The sequence below is a fragment of the Rhinichthys klamathensis genome, unplaced genomic scaffold (assembly GCF_029890125.1).
Source record: "Rhinichthys klamathensis goyatoka isolate OS25496 unplaced genomic scaffold, OSU_Roscu_1.1 h1tg000059l_1, whole genome shotgun sequence".
NCBI classification, from domain to species: domain Eukaryota; kingdom Metazoa; phylum Chordata; class Actinopteri; order Cypriniformes; family Leuciscidae; genus Rhinichthys; species Rhinichthys klamathensis.
In genome coordinates, this window is record NW_026606604.1 from 10,884,331 (window position 1) to 10,901,377 (window position 17,047).

Consider the following 17,047-nt stretch of genomic DNA (forward strand, 5'->3'; position numbering starts at 1 on the left):
ACAAATGCAATATGATGTTCAATAAATAGTAAGTTTTATTATTAATAATAATAATTAGATAAAAATGTTTTAAATATTATAAAAATAATAATAATATTTGGATTTACAAAATCTTAAATAATAAAAAATTGCCGAATTTTTCTTGTTTGTTTAAATGTTTTTACAGTCTTGCTAATTTTGCATCCATTTAGATCGCACCTGTCTTTGAATGTGGCTCATCCGATCGGGATTTAGAGTTGAACTCTTCCTGTTGTCATATGTGATCTTCTCTCGTCTTCATTGCATCCATTAAAACATGCTGATGTTTTCAGGTTGCGGTCGGTCGGATGTACCGAACTTGTGACATCGCTACAGGCCTGTAATACTCTGAACTGAAGGCGATTGGCTCTTTAACATGCTTGAGAAGGTTGAACTTCAGTTGGCAGGGATGATCTGGTCTAGATGTGTTTGGATAATAATCCCTGCAGGTTCTGTTAAACTGTCCTCATGTTCAGGATGTGCTTACTGCACAGTACATACTGTATATACTGTATGAGATCATATTCAGTGCTAAATGTTTCATGTGTACATTTCATTTAGAAAGTGGCATTTCATATTTTGATGGGATTGTTCACCTAAAAATGAATATTCACCTTCATGTAGATCCAAAAGTGTATGACTTTCTTTCTTCCGTGGAACATAAAAGAAGATATTTTGAGAAATGCCTCTGTTTTTTGATCCATACAATGAAAGTCAGTGTAGTTTGGTTCTCAACATTCTTCAAAACGTCCTCTTTTGTGTTGCACAGAAGAAAGAAAGTCATACAGGTTTTGGAACAACATGAGGGAGAGTGAACGACGACAGAACTTTCATTTTAATGTGAACTATCCCTTTAATTTGGATCTGATGAAATAATGAGTCAAGAGATGTTAAAAATCATGATATATTAACTCGAGTTCATTCATTACACTGGAAATAGAACAGTAGATGCTTTGCATTGTGGGATGCAGTACACAACAGTTTCTGTTTTCCCCTTAAAGCAGGGTTAGGTTTAGAAAATACATTTTCTATATCAAATAAATTCTGTTCTTTTGAACTTTTTAGTTTGACAACTGTTTTCAACATTGATAATAATTAGAAGTGTTTCTTGAGCAGTAAATCAGCATATTAGAGTGATTTCTGAAGGATCATGTGACACTGAAGACTGGAGTAATGATGCTGAAAATTCATCTTTGATCACAAAAATAAATTACAGTTTTAAATATATTCACAAAGAAAGCAGTTATTTTAAATTGTAATAATATTTCACAATTTTGTTACTGTTACTGACAGTAGTCATGTCCTTTTTTGGATCTTGACACTTGATTATTTGTTCACTCATTCATTTGTTTGTTGAGAGTCGACCTCCGGTGTTGCCCAGCAGAATTAACACGTAATGAATGTTGAATGGCATTAGAGTGAGTCGACGTTGACAGAATTTATTTTCAGCTGAACTTTCCCTTTAACATCCGTTTGCAGCTTTATGTTGAAGGAGATTAACAGAGCAGGCCAGAGAAAGAAAGAAAGATTAGAGGGAAAAAAGCAGACGAAGTGACGAGTGACTTTCACACATGCTGTGAGCGATTGCGTTTATTTTAACGTCTCACACTGTACTGTGGTGCACGACGCGTGTGTGTGTGTGTGTATGTGTGTGTGTGTGTGAAAGAGTGTGCACTGCACACGAGTGTTAACGTGACTCTAATGACGTGTTTACCGCAGCACAGCTTCATCACTGTCTCCATGACAACCACTGTGTGTGTAGCTTCCTCTTCCTGCACCAAAGACAGAAAGATAGTGAGCACAGAGAAATACTCACACACTTACACCAAATACCATGTACTTTAGTCAGTGCCATATTTTTGACAGTGTAGTGTGCTATGTTTTGGACATCATAGTACGGTAATATAGTGTTTTTTGAATATGATACTATGGTAATACCACATTTTTGGGATATGATACTATGGTAAAACTATGTTTTGGACATCATAGTATGATAAAGCTATTTTTTTTTAACATGGTGCCAAAATACCACATCTTTGGACACGGTACTATGGTAAAACTACGTTTTGGACATCATAGTATGGTAAGGGTTATGGTGTTTTTTGAGTATGATGCCATGATAATACCACATTTTTGGACATGATACTATGTTTTTGGACAATATAGTATAGCAATATTGTGTGTTTTTTTAACATGATGCCATGGCAATACCACATTTTAGGACATGGTACTGTTTTGGACATCATAGTCTGGTAATATTGTGTTTTTTTCGTATGGTGCCATGGTAATTCTATGTTTTTGGACATATGGCCAAGCTGTTTTCTATCCTAGTATGGTAATAATGTGTTGTTTTGAGTTTGGTACTCTGCTAAAACTATATTTTTGTTTCACAATTGTGATTGTATTACCATGCCATTCTTTTGTGGTACTGTATAAATACCATGGTATGTGAATATGATAATAATACAGTATCACGGTATAACCATCTGATACCATCAATGTATCAATGACACAACACTTTTTTATTTATACTCTAACTCACAACAGAATGGTTAATCAATAATAATTGTCCGTTTGAATTGTGATTTGCATGTAAGAAATGTGTTTTTGAAGTGACATATAGCCTAACTCAGCGTAACAATATTTTTTTGCAAAATTAGATTAAAAATGCTAAGTAAACTGAATTAAATATGCAACATTGTGTTATATAATGATATTGTTGCATGCTCATGTTTATCTTGGCATACTGTATACTGTTGCCTCATTCATGAAACACATGCTAAATCATTGTTGCTATCAGTTCAAAGATTCATTACATAGAAATTTCTGCTTCTCTTTCATAAATTAGGTATTTATTACGTGTAGTACGCAGTATGCTGGTATTCCATGCATTTCATGTAAATGTAAATCAATCTTGCGAAGGGCGTAAAGTACTAGAGAGTGTGACTTAAACATGCAACTGGTTTGTCAATTGACTAGTTCCCCCGTTTAAGCGGGCAATATGGAGTCTGACAGAGCACTACTATGAGAGATCATTAGAGAGAGAGAGAGAGAGAGAGACACCTGGGCAGAGGAGGCTGGTTACTGCAGCAGTCTGTAACTAGGTCAGGTTGAGACTGAAGACAAACAGAGAGAGAGGGGGCTTGTGGGATGAGGCAGGTACTTTAAAAAGAGTTGTGCGTTCATGTTTACCTGAAATAAGCACCTGTCCTCTTCAGATCTGTGCTCTTATTCCCTCTCGTTTTCTTTGTTTTTCATATTCCTGATTGCATAATTACAAATATTTCCCTTGTTGGGAGTGATTACATGTGCTATAAATGTGTAAAAAGGCAGAAATGCGCTCATCTTAAATACAGTTTTAAAAAAAAGGTGCAGGATTTGCTTTGAAACAATTATCAGTCAGAAATTACTGGTAAATTTCACAAATAATGACAAAGAAATTACAGTAGCACATTGAATTAAATGTGACATTTTAAAGTAAAAATACTATTATATTCCTAATTAACATTATTCCAAATATTTCCCTTTTTAAGATGGTTTGGAGTGATTATGTGCTATAAATATGTAAATGACACAAATGTGCTATAGTCTATAGAGAGCCTAAGCCCCTCCCCTTCCGGTCGACCACCACGGGACCTTATTTCGGAAAAATATTGTATGGTAGTCAATGGCGAGAGACAACAAATATTTTGATCTCGTTTGAATTGTGCCCTGAATTACACATATGATGTTTGTCAATTTAAGAGATACATTTTAAAGTCAAGAAAGTCACAGCTTGATTTGAAACTGTTGAGGTATAAGACTGTGAAAATACGTAATCACAAAGACTACAAACCCCAAAGGCGCACATTTTCTCTCAATGAATGAAGCTAACTTTACTGAAGCTAACGTCTGTCATTGTTTCTATAGTCTTACGTTATAATCGTAACGTTACGCCGTCACGCCTGAGTGTTTTGTACCAGACTGCACACACACGAGCAGCGGATCTCGCTCGTTGTTTCGCTTCCCGGGAGATGTAGTTCATCGAGCGATTTTCACATAAAACTAAATGTTACTCTTCTGTTTTATGACAAACTGCGACTTTCTTAATTATCTTTTAAATTGACAAACATCATATGTGTAATTCAGGGCACAGTTCAGACGGAATAAAAAGATAAGTTGTCTCTCGCCATTGACTACCATACATATTTTTTCCGAAATAAGGTCCCATGAGCCGGAAGCGGAGGGGAGGGACTTAGGCTCTCTATGCCTTTGAAAACCACTTTTATACTGTGAAAAAAAAAAAGGTGTAGGATTTACTTTTAAACAATTTTCAAACAATTTTCAAAACTGCTAGCAAATATCACAAATAATTACAAAGAAGCGGCAATTAACACACTGAATTAATTTGACATTTTGAAGTAGAAAGCCTAAAATAGTATTTTAATGTTGGCATGAGACGAAAGTATTTTCTTCTCTATTGTGACGTATATCAGAGTGAAATGGCTTCTAGAATGAGAAAAATGAGGGCGGGGCTTGATTTTGTCCTTGGGGAATTTTGGTTTGCTATTGGTGGATCTCATGTGAGTGACAGGTTGCCCCGCCCTCACGCCAGTAAACACATCATCAGAGAAGAGAAGTGATATCGATAAGAGGGAGGGGACGTTTATTTTGATTGAACATTATGAAGGCACATGAATTCAAAGAATAATTGTGTGCATGGACAAATTATTTATAATAAATACTGCAATAGTCCATGAGAAATAATCAATTGAACAATTGTCAATTTGATTTCATGGTGATTTAATGAATGCTTAAATGCAAAAGTTTAGAAATAGAGAAAATATCTTTAGCACAATGCACAAGCCTCCGCCATGATAGAGAAACGTGTGTGTGTTAGAGAGGGAGGTAGATGGTTCAGTACAAATCCTGGGCAGCCTGTGAAACAAAGCAGTCTTGGATGGAGGGATAAATGGAGCGAGCAGATAGAGGGGTGGAGTGAAGGAGAGGCTCTCAACCCTGTGTGTCCTAAATGCCTGGAACATCTCATGCACGTGTGTGTGTGTGTGTGTGTGTGTGTGTGTGTGTGTGTGTGTGTGTGTGTGTGTGTGTGTGTGTGTGTGTGTGTGTGTGTGTGTGTGAGAGAGAGAGATCTTAATATAAATACATGTTTGATCTTTCTTTCTTATACTAGTGTGCAAAGACTTGTGCATTTGAGAGAATTTGCTTCCACATCCAAATGGTTGCATGAATATAATGTTTTTGGCAGGTTGATTGTAAATTAAACACTCCATTTAATGTGTAAAACTAATTAAAAAAAGGAGCACAAAAGAGCCCTGGATCTCTGAGTGTTTAGTGGGCTTTTATTCTGTGGGTTACAGTCGGATGTAAATCTGTGTTTAAAAGAGAATTTAGGTGAGAGATTATATGAGACTAATGTAGATCAGAGGTGTGTGTGTGTGTGTGTGCAGGACCCAATTAAGGTTCTGGCACACTTTTGAGTAAGTACAAAGGAAAAGTGTATATATCATTATTAACATCAAAATCATTGTCAATGTTTAATTTGTCAAGCTGTTAGTAGAAAGCAACATTTTTAAACAGATATGAATGTTGATTATAAATTTATATTTCTGTTAACTTTATAAATAAATATTATGTATTTATTATATTATATTATATATATTAATAATAACTATTTGGAAAATAGTTAAAATATTAAATGTAAAATGTATCATTTTGTCAGAGCTGTGTTCAGTGTTATTGTAGTATTTATATATACTGTTATAGTATTTATTCATATTTTGATTTAGCTTTTATTTTTAATTTTAGTAATTTTGCTATGCACTTTTGACTTTTTTAGCTTACATTTTTTTCAGTTTTAGTGCATATGTTTTACTTAAACATTTATTTTTAAGTTGCCAAGGCAAAAGTTCAGTAACAGACTGACGGTTCATTTACATGTTTTAAACATCTTTTAAAAATCATGTTCATAATTATTTGAAATTCTCCTATAAAATAGTAATGCAATGTAATGGAAATCATTATATTCACTCAATTGTGATATTGTGAACTAACCGATAAGATTGTCATCTTTAAAAAAAAAACTGATTTTAATGTTTTATCCAGTACATAACCCTCTTTCTACCAGGTCTTTCTATGTGAAGTGATGCTTTGGATAATTTTTTATTGAACTGCATTGATCAGAGAATCAGCAGTTCACTTCCTTGCATTGCCACTGATCTGTATGTAAAGCTATCATACTGTATGTCTCCGTTTATAGAAACGTATTGTTTTACCTAAGATCAGTGTTGGAAAATTAGGTCACTATGGTCAAGGTCAAGTCTATTATATAACTGAAATAAAATAAGTTTAAAGTACTGACATTTCTAAAACTGAAATAACTGAAATAAACTAAATACACACAAAAAAATCTAATAAAAAACACAAAAGCACAGCAAAATGTCTAAAATGAAAAAATATATATATATATTAAATTATATATATAAGCTAATTCACAATATTAATACTATATTGTATAATACTAAAATATTTAAATATTTTTTAAATAACACCGGTGTCTATCTAATGCATAAATGTAAATGTTATATATAATAATAAATAATGCATAAGGTGGGTTCCAGCACAGTGGATATCTGAAAATGAAGCTCCGTTTGTGGGTTTGTGTTCCACCATTCTGGCGTAATGGCTAAAGCTTCGGACTATAAACTTCCGGACGCTGGTTCGGTCATTAGCTGATAGCACTGTGTCCTTGAGCAGGGCACTTAACTGCAGGTTACTGGAGGGATTGTGTCTGTAATGAGTGTGTAATGCAAGTTCCTTTGGATAAAAGCTTACCGGAACAATGCATGCTGGTTAAATCAGTTCGAGTTCATTGTTGTTTCAAAACAGGTGCACATACAATGCTTGTTTTTGGAAGTATTCATAGTGATATTTGACCGTTTTGTATGTTGATCCAAAGTTTGTTTCGTCTCCCCTGCTGAACTCTCTCTTTCTCTTTTTCTTTTTCTTTCTCGTTCTTCAGTATGTGGCGTTCGGATCCCTGCTATTCATCCTCATCTCCATTTCCACCTTTTGCATGGAGACGCACGAAGCATTCAACACCATCTACAACAAAACGGAGAACGTGACGGAAGGGAACGTGACGAAAGAGGAGATCGTGTACGAGGTGGTCACGGACAGATGGCTCACGTACGTGGAGGGAGTGTGTGTGATCTGGTTCACCATCGAGGTCTTCACGCGCGTCGTCTTCTGTCCCGACAAGGTGGAGTTCTTCAAGAGCGCGCTGAACATCATCGACTTCGTGGCCATCTTGCCCTTCTACCTGGAGGTCGGTCTGAGCGGACTCTCCTCCAAAGCGGCTAAAGATGTCCTGGGCTTCCTGCGCGTGGTGCGCTTCGTGCGAATCCTGCGTATCTTCAAGCTGACGCGTCACTTCGTGGGCTTGCGTGTCCTCGGACACACACTCCGCGCCAGCACCAATGAGTTCCTCCTGCTCATCATCTTCCTCGCTCTCGGCGTCCTCATCTTCGCCACTATGATCTACTACGCCGAAAGGATAGGAGCCAGTCCGGACGACCCTACGGCGAGCCTGCACACCAGCTTCAAGAACATCCCCATTGGTTTCTGGTGGGCCGTGGTGACCATGACCACTTTAGGCTATGGAGACATGTATCCGGAGACGTGGTCGGGGATGCTGGTGGGGGCGTTGTGTGCCCTCGCGGGGGTGCTGACTATTGCCATGCCCGTGCCCGTGATTGTTAACAACTTCGGCATGTATTACTCTCTGGCCATGGCCAAGCAGAAGCTGCCTAAAAAGAAGAACAAACACATCCCGCGAGCCCCACAACCCGGCTCGCCCAATTACTGCAAGCCGGACGCCCTGGCAATGGCGACGGCCTCCCCCCAGAGGATCCTGGGTAATGTGCTGGGTGGCGTGCTGGGGTCGAGCGGGCTGGCGGGTGGACTGGCGGGAGGACTGGCGGGTGACTGTCCTCTAGCTCAGGAGGAGATCATAGAGATTAACAGAGGTGAGACAGAACAAATACGCACCACTCTTTCATTGACTGTTTTTAACCTTGTTATGGAAAAATCTTTCCATAATTCTTTTTTTATATGTTTTGATGTTATTACGTGTGAAAGCCGTAGAACAAGAAGTTTCAATAATATGGTCGAATATTTTTAATGATAGTACTGAATTACATTAAGTTTTTGGAGTGGTTGATATGATTAATATATCATAATATGATCATTTTACCTGAAATCCAACAGAAATGTATTTATTATTTTTATTATATTTAAATTTTATATATAACGTGTATATATATAAAGTTTGGAATCCAACAGAAACAAATATTACATCAAACTTTGTTTTTATATTATATATTGTTTTTATATATTATATTATATTGCATATTTTTTATATTTATATATTAAATAGCTATTTTTGGATAGTGATTGTGATTGTGAATGATTTATGTAGGCCTATTAAATATTGTTATGTTATATTATGTTTTTTTATATTTATATATTAATTTCTGTGAACTTAATACTTTGCAAATGAAACTTCAATCATATAAAAAAATACATACAAAGCCACAACCGTCAAAGTCATCTGAAAGAGATATTTAGGAGCTGTGTCGGAAAATGTATTAGTGCATTGTTAAAATGTTGTTAAAATGGTACAATGCAACATAATGTCCTTGCACTGTACAACTGTGTGTGTGTGTGTGTGATTCTCCAGATGCACTGCTCTCCCTACTAATGTTATGTCTATTATCAATTATTCATTGTTTTTAAAACCTGCAAGTCTCTAATAGTTCTATAGGGTCACTATTAGTTATATAAGGTACAGGACAGGAATCAGGGCAATGCATAACCTTGCCTAACAAACTTTTTATTTTCCTATCACATTAGTTCCAGATATAGTTGCATAGTAATTTCTTTCATTCAGGACATGCAAGCTATTTTCTATTTAAGGAAGAGCAACAACCATTGTTTTTATCTCCAATTTAGCACATTTGTTGTTTGCAGATTAAATAATACTTATTTTAAAAAAAATTAAGAATAAACTCTAAACCTAGAAATGCGGTGCAGGACAATAGAAGCTTACAGAATTGACCATATCTGAACCAGATTATCGTTAAGATTATCAGATTTTTTTATTTCACATTGTACAATGGAGTAGTTAATGAGAACTGGGGCTGTCAAGCTGCCAAAAAAAAAAAGTATAATAAAAGTCCTCTATGCGATTCATGTGCTATACTTTAAGTCTTCTGAAACAATATGCTCAGTGTGAGGAACAGGTCAAAATTCATTTTTCACTAAAGATTGTTTTGAGACGGATCATTTCAATGAATCGATTAAATTAGTTCTCAGAGCTGATGTGAATGATTCGTTCACAAATGAACCCGATTCAGTTCTCAAATTCAACTCACTGATTCAAGAAATTGAAGTTAATCAGGTTTAGGACAAAATGAGTAGAAGTAATTAATGCCACAATTGATATTTTTAGGTGATCTTTTCCCTCTTTTCACCTAATGTCCTGTTGAATGTCCCGCATCTCTCCTGTCTCACGCTTGCTGTGTTGATTCATGTCTCTCTTCAGACTCGAAGCAGAACGGTGACGCAGCCAGTGCCGCTCTAGCGAACGAGGACTGTCCAACCATCGATCAGGTTCTCAGTCCGGACGAGCGCAGCCCGATGGGCCGAACACAAGAACGCTACCAGCAGGACAGAGCCTGCTTCCTCCTCAACACGCGAGAGTTTCGACCCACTGATGGGAACGTGCGGAAAGGTGCGTTTAAATGCTTCTGCAAGCGAGTCACACACACGTATTCACACAGTCTCGGCCCAATCCCAGCCTCTGTGCAAGATGTGCTAGATCTTAAAGATCCCTTTCTAACATAGTTTGCACACACAAGCATCCCCTAAAACCTGCCCATCTCACACACTCGTGTCCATCTCTCCAAAAATACAGATTACATAACCATAAACATCTCTGGGTGTTTTCACACTTGGGTGGTTTCACGAGGCTGAGAGCATTTATAATAGATTTGTCAAGTAAAGTCAATTTTATTTATAGCGCTTTTCACAATACACATCATTTCAAAGAAAATGTATAATCAATATAAACAATCAAGCCACTGAGATTAGCATATATCGCTTTACATGTGTACTTCATAATGTTGGATATGCATATACCGGTACTGTACATCCAACTATATATAGAGCTGTGCGATAGTTGAGTTGAAATTGGGTGATGATAGAAGAATTGCAATTTAGTTTATGCATATGCATATGCAACCCTTGAGCACTGGTCCAAGAACCATTCCCTTTAAACCCACTGTACAGTTCGCTTATATCGTGCATTTTAATCAAAAAACACTCTGTGTAGTCAAATACTTCAACTGTTTTTCAATACTTTTACAATTCTCAAATCATAACTTAATTTATATTCACAAAATTATATTAGCAAATGCCCAACCAACCAACAATTCTGAAACGCACAAGCACTTTTGCACATTTCTGTTGTTTGTTGTTGAATCTACATTTGTAAATCATCAAGTGTGTGTGAATCGCTATGGAAAATTATTTTATTTCTCAGTATCTTTGTCATGTTTTACAGTAGAAATATCTAAACTTTCTTAAATCAAGAAACATTTATTTGAGAAGCAAAATTACGTCTGAAAAAATATATCAAAAGTAAATGAATTTATGTTTAAAATATGAGTCTGGTAAGAAAAATAAACTTAATTCTAAGGGGAAAAAATTTGTTCTTTTAAAAATTCTGTTTTTTAAGCATAAACTGGGTTAAACATTGCTGTTTGCAAATATATAAACTTTTTTTGCATTTGTGTATCATATTTGTAAACGCATTAATTTTGAGCCTATTTTAGCTCCATAGTTTAAGGTATGGCAGGACATGAGCAGCTTATGCTATTTTAATAAAATATTTTTCATTTACATGTAATCATTTAGCAGTTAAGTCATCAAAGTGAGTAAATCATCACAGAAATGTAATATTATTCTACAGCAATTTTCAATAAATAAATTAGATTTAAATGTGAAGTGTGTCGGTTCTGAGCCAATAGCGGCACCAAATTAACTTGCAGAAATATTGTCCAGCAAACATATGATCCCACTGTTAACTTACACCATGCATTGGTTGAGTCAATGCTAGTCAATGAACACTAAAATGGGTCAAAATCAGATCCAACCCCTCACTTTAGGCCAGGAACGGTGTGAAAACAGAGTGAACCAGGTTGTTTTTTGCTCCACCTCAAGGGATCTGAAGTTGGTTATTTTAGGATTCAAGTGTGAAAACATCCTTAAAACACACTGACATCTGAAAAATCTCTCTTTTGACATTTTTCCTCTTCTCTTTTTCTTTAATTTCTTAATTTCGTTTTTTTTTTTTTTTTGCATGTCTAATTTTCCATAATAATACACAATTTCTCCTCCGTTTCTTTCCTCACGTTCACCATACTCTTCTTTTTGCCGTCTATATTCCATTCTCTCAATTTCTTTTTTTTTTGCATTGCATTTTCCTTGATCCTTGGTCTTCATTTTTAGTGTCAAACCTTCTGTTACACACAACATCCCACAACACTTTGTGATCCTGTTCTGTCACCTCCAACAACCACACAAATCTCCTCTCCATCCACAAAAATGCACAGCAAATGACACGAACAATGTCCGATCCATGCACGCACAATTCTCAGAACCCGATATATCCCTGGTTGCCGTTCCCTCAACACAACCCGACTCCATTTGGCACAGTTAGATTTAGGATATCAGCCGACGGCCACAAATCCTTCTATCACAGATGAATGGTATAAGCTGGAAGGATATTAATGCAAACTGGATCAAACCATAGTGATCAGAGGTAAAGACCAACCACAGAAATAGAAACATAACACATGCTCATGAAGTCCGATAATTAATGATCTAGGATATTTAACACAATTACACACACATTTACACCTGCATGGGTGTTTCGTTGTTGATGGGTGTAATTTTTCGTGTTGTGTTGTTGTCCTAACAAACTGTCATTAGTTTCATCTGTTAAAGGAAATGAATCTAATGTTGTATGATGTTACTGAATATGAGTTTAAGTTTGGGTTTCACACACTCTCTGACAAATAGATTTGCTCTTGTATGTTTTTTTGCAGATTGGCCACCTCTTAAATTGCTGACTGTCCCAATCTGGACAGTCAATACCAAAAATGTCTGTGCACTGGGGACAATTTATCACCCACTTTAACACTCGGCATGTAGAAACTCAGCACAAATACAATACGATGACACAAATCTTACTCTAAAAGTGCATTTTTTCTGGCACTGTGAGTAAAGGATAGTAGACTAGCAATCAAATGTGTTTAATGGAATATTCCAGGTTTATTTTTTAAAGAAATTAATACTTTTATTCAGCAAGGACACAGTAAATTGATCAAAAGTGACAGTAAAGACAATTTTAATGTCACAAAATATATCTAATTCAAATAAATTCTGTTTTTTTCTCACTTTCTTTTCATCTATTCATCCTGACAAAACAATTGGATCACCGTTTCCACAAAAATATTAAGCAGAAAAAAACGTATAATAATCAGAAATGTTTCTTGAGCAGCAAATCATCATATTAGAGTGATTTCTGAAGGATCATGTGACACTGAAGACTGGAGTAATGATGCTGAAAATTCAGCTTTGATCACAGGAATAAATTACAGTTTAAAATATATTCAAATAGAAAATAGTTATTCGAAATTGTAATAATATTTCACAATATTCCTTTTTTTACTGTATTTTTGATCAATTAAATGCAGCCTTGGTGAGCCCAACATTTTGAATGGTAAATAAATTAAATTAACGTCACATTTTAGGTTAATAGTGAGACTGTTTAACTAACTAACACTTGACCAATCAGATTTGAGTATCACAGAAAGATGCATTGGTCATTTTATCACACTAGTCTCAAGCCATCACATGTAATGTTTAAGTGTTAAGTGTTTCATACAATTTAATAGTAGTAGTAGTAGTAGTAGTAAAATCTTTGTTTGTCCCTTTACAGGGCAATTTAAGTAGCTTCAACCTCACAAACATACACATTTTTATAAAACAGAAAACAGCAAAACATCACAAAACCTTACGAAAAAACTTCACAAACCCCGGGCATTTATAGTTGTACTTTGTTGATTTGCTGTGCTGTTCATGTCTATGACTGTGAAAGAATCCAAATGATTAGGTTGAAAATAAGCTGGAATATTCCTTTAAAGATCCTCTGAAACGTTGCATATACTGTATATACGTTCTTTGCGATGTTGCAAAAGAAGTGAGCAGAAACCCAATCTTTACTCGGACGTATTCAGGTCTGTTACACTAACCTCATACTCTGTAATGACAAAAACATGCATATGGGACAAAGTTGGACACTATGTTGTGTAACAAAGATTGTTTTCAATGTCATATGAGATCCACTGCAATTACAAATGGAACTGCACCTGCTGCAGTGTGTGTGTGTGTGTGTTTTCAGTGGGATCTCACACGCTCTGTATTGTCTTTTTCTTCAGGTTGTGTCATATCCCGCGTTTGTATGTTGGCTTCTTCATATATTCTCTCACTGTTCTACTGTTTCCCCCGTCCTCCTCCTCGCTGTGTGTGCGTGCGTTGTGTTTGTTGTGATGTGACGTCGCTTATTGTGTTTTCAATGTGTTTCCCTCACTCTTCCGGTGACCTTTAACCCTGGAGTGATGGAGGCCGCGCACGTGCGCACCGAGGCAACACCTAAAAATGCAGACACGTAGAAAAACTAACTGGAAGGTTGCTTAGGTGTTCGCTGAGCTGAGTCGAATCACCTCAGGGTTAAAGGTCAGGGGTCGATAGAGGTCAAGGTGAATTCAAATGAGCACGAGTTCTCGGTTCTGTGCCATGCTGCAAACACAACATTCACTCAAAAAAACATATTTGGGCCTAAATTTAAGATTTATTTATAGATTTATATTGCATACATTTTTTTACACACTGAGTTTATATGCAATTCAAATACATAATCTAAAATTTAGCCTAAATGTTTTTTGAGTGGATGTTGCTGCCGATCGCAACAGTGAGGGGAAAATGCAAAGACGGATGTGTTTATGTGTGGCACGGATTCCTATGAATCTGCTCATACGACCTCAACCTGCTATAGTTCCTAGCGTAGCCTGAATCTCCTACATGTGTGTGTGACAGTCTGTGTGTTAGCTCTTGTTTTTGAGGTGTGTGTGCGTGCTGTGTAACTGACGTCTGATTGACTGGTTGACAGACAGACACTGGGATATTTGGACAGACTCACAGACAGACTGACGTAGAGCAGGTAAGAAGGATCCGTGGTGTTTTCCCAGCACTTATCCTGGGCTTGAGCAACACGTCGTCTTCTGGGACGCAGTCGCTTTATCACTTTTAACATCCAGAGACCCTATAGATGCAGAAATAACATTACGTTAAGCTTTAAAGACCAGTGTCTGTTGAGGATATGTTTGTGTGTGTGTGAGTTCTGTTATATGGCATCTTAGCTAAACTGCCAGGCTCTGTTTCAAACCCTAGTGAGCAAACTTCTACATATAGTATATAGAGCATATGGAGCAACAACAATAGTTTCATTAATTACATATATTGCAACCTGACATTAGAAATTTACGGAAGCGTATTGCATTCACTTGAGGAAAACAATCTACTCTGTTTTTCTGAATTAACGAGTTAATTATCTCAGAATTACGAGAATTTTTCATGGAAAAAAGTTTTTGCTCTGTTTTTCTGAATTAATGACTTAATTATCTCAAAATTATGAGTAACTCATTAATTCATAAAAACAGAATGAAAAAAAATTTCAAGAAAAATGTATTTCATAATTCTGAGATATTAACTCGTTAATTCAGAAAAACAGAGTAGATTTTTTTTCTTCAAGTGAATGCAATACGCTTCCGTAGAAATTAAAATCTCTCTCATATTCTCTCTAATACATCTTTAATATTCTCTGATTTAAGGGTGTCATATGATGAGGAATTATAATAAAAAGATTTTTTTTTTTTTACATAAAAAAATCATATTGCTCCATATTTATTTTGATATTTAAATTGATTTATTTATCTAATATTTATTAATTTCAGTTTAACTTGATAGTCAGCGATCCCCATGAAATAAAGTAGTTTTTTAAATGCAATGAAAATCAAATAATTTATTTCTTGTTGCAAAAAAACATATAAACTGAATTCGACAGTCAGTGATGTTTTAAGTTTTAGTAGTTTTGTGTTTTTTTGTCATTTTTGTTTCTATTTAGCTTTGATTTATTTTTATTTTAACTTTAGTTTGTCATTTTAGTGCTTTATTCCAAATTTTCATTTAAGTTTTATGTTTTACATCTAATGTTTATATTTCAGATTTATTTAAATTAACAAAATGATTTTTAATAGTTTTAGACAATAATAACAAGACTGGTTTAAAAATGCATATAAGCAATAGCGAATTGCACACCAACATTTAATATTTGGGGTTATGGGTTTGTTCAAATCACTAATTCTAGGTATAAAATAATTAAATAAGCATAGAAATAGTTGATGATAAAATAACTAAATAGTCGTGGTAAGCATCCTAATTATGCGGCCTTGATAAGATACCTTGTTTTGGTCACAATATGTAACGTTCATGAAAAACACACTCCCATAATGCATTGTGATTTTCATCGAAAAAGACATGGCATGGAAAATGGTTTCATGCATTTAAAATGCATATTTCACCCATTATGTGAGTGTTATTTGTGCAACTGCTGACGTCAGTCCTCACTGGAATCAACTGCAAGCATCCGTCGAGTCTCCCGGGCGCTCAGCACTATTTGTGTGGTGTGTGAGTAACCATTAACACAGTTAGTGGCCATGAAGAGCATTTCAGATCAGTCACTTATGAGGTTCCATTTCAGCTAGGATGCTGCCTTAGAAGCTAACAGACTATGTAGACAGCAAGGCAGCACACTGGGGTTTGGAACAGAGCCATAGTGCCTCGCTGAACGGACATTAGACTGTTAATTGGGCACGATACAGCGAGTGTAAACTGTGTGTGTGTGAGTCTGTGCCAATGGGAGTTGATTTAAGATCTAAATATATTCCTGCCATCTGTGGAACCTATACAGACACACACATATTGCTCTGGGTGTTAAAGCGATCTCTTCCTGTGCAATATAATCCCTAAATGCTGTTCACTGTTCTTAGAGGAGTGTGTGTGTGTGTGTGGGTGCGCGCACCGACCTGCCCTGCTGTAATGCTGTTTGCATGAGGCTATTTACTCAGAGTCAAAGTCAGTATCTGACAACTGAAGTCTCTGTGAAGGATCTCTGTAAGGCATTGTGAGTTCTCTTTCCCTCTCAGTGTGTCTCTCTATCTTCTGTTGTCTTCCTGTTGTTTGTCTTATATGTTTATGACCTTGTGTGTGTTGTTCAAACTGGTCAATTTTCGTGTGTGTTCAACTGGTCAAAGTTCCTCAATGCCCTGTTTTCTGGGCCACACTCGCAAACAAACATCAGTAGTTTCATTGTAGCAACTACAATAGTTTCATAAATGATGCATGTATTTTTATTCGAGACTAAAAGCGAATCTGATTTTAAAGGGGTCATATCATAATGAACCAAATATTCCTTAATCTTTTGAGATCAAACATTCAATATCATCAGTCTAATTGCTATTTATTGTTTCAGATTGTAATGTTTTTTATATTGATTGAAATATATTTTAATATTCATAATTATTATTATTAAAAAACATTAAGATTTATTGCTGTATATTTATTTATTTTTAAGATTTTATTATTTATTATTTTAAGATTTTTATTTTTTATGAATCCAGAAAAGTTGCAGGCGTGCAACTGAATGTCACAATCAGCGATCACCACCATGCATTAAAAAAATATGTTAAAAAATATTTTGAAAAAAAAAAGGTATATATATATCATATCATAATACATCAAGTATTCCTAACTTTAATATGAAGGCAAGGCAATTTGTTTTATT

General features: G+C 35.7%; 1 protein-coding gene across 7 annotated transcripts in view; it reads left to right on the forward strand.

Annotated features, from left to right (window-relative positions):
- Positions 1 to 17,047, forward strand: part of kcnc3b (potassium voltage-gated channel, Shaw-related subfamily, member 3b) — a 64,467-nt gene that overhangs the window by 30,730 nt on the left and 16,690 nt on the right. For 4 of the 7 annotated variants that reach the window (XM_056249394.1, XM_056249396.1, XM_056249398.1 and 1 more), the window contains exons 3-4: positions 7,040 to 8,045; positions 9,623 to 9,811. In XM_056249394.1, coding sequence (XP_056105369.1) covers positions 7,040 to 8,045; positions 9,623 to 9,811 — 1,195 coding nt within the window. Of the gene's footprint in view, positions 1 to 7,039; positions 8,046 to 9,622; positions 9,812 to 13,583; positions 13,605 to 14,314; positions 14,366 to 17,047 lie in introns of all 7 variants that reach the window. The other 3 variants (XM_056249393.1, XM_056249395.1, XR_008806902.1) reach the window with 2 other exon arrangements.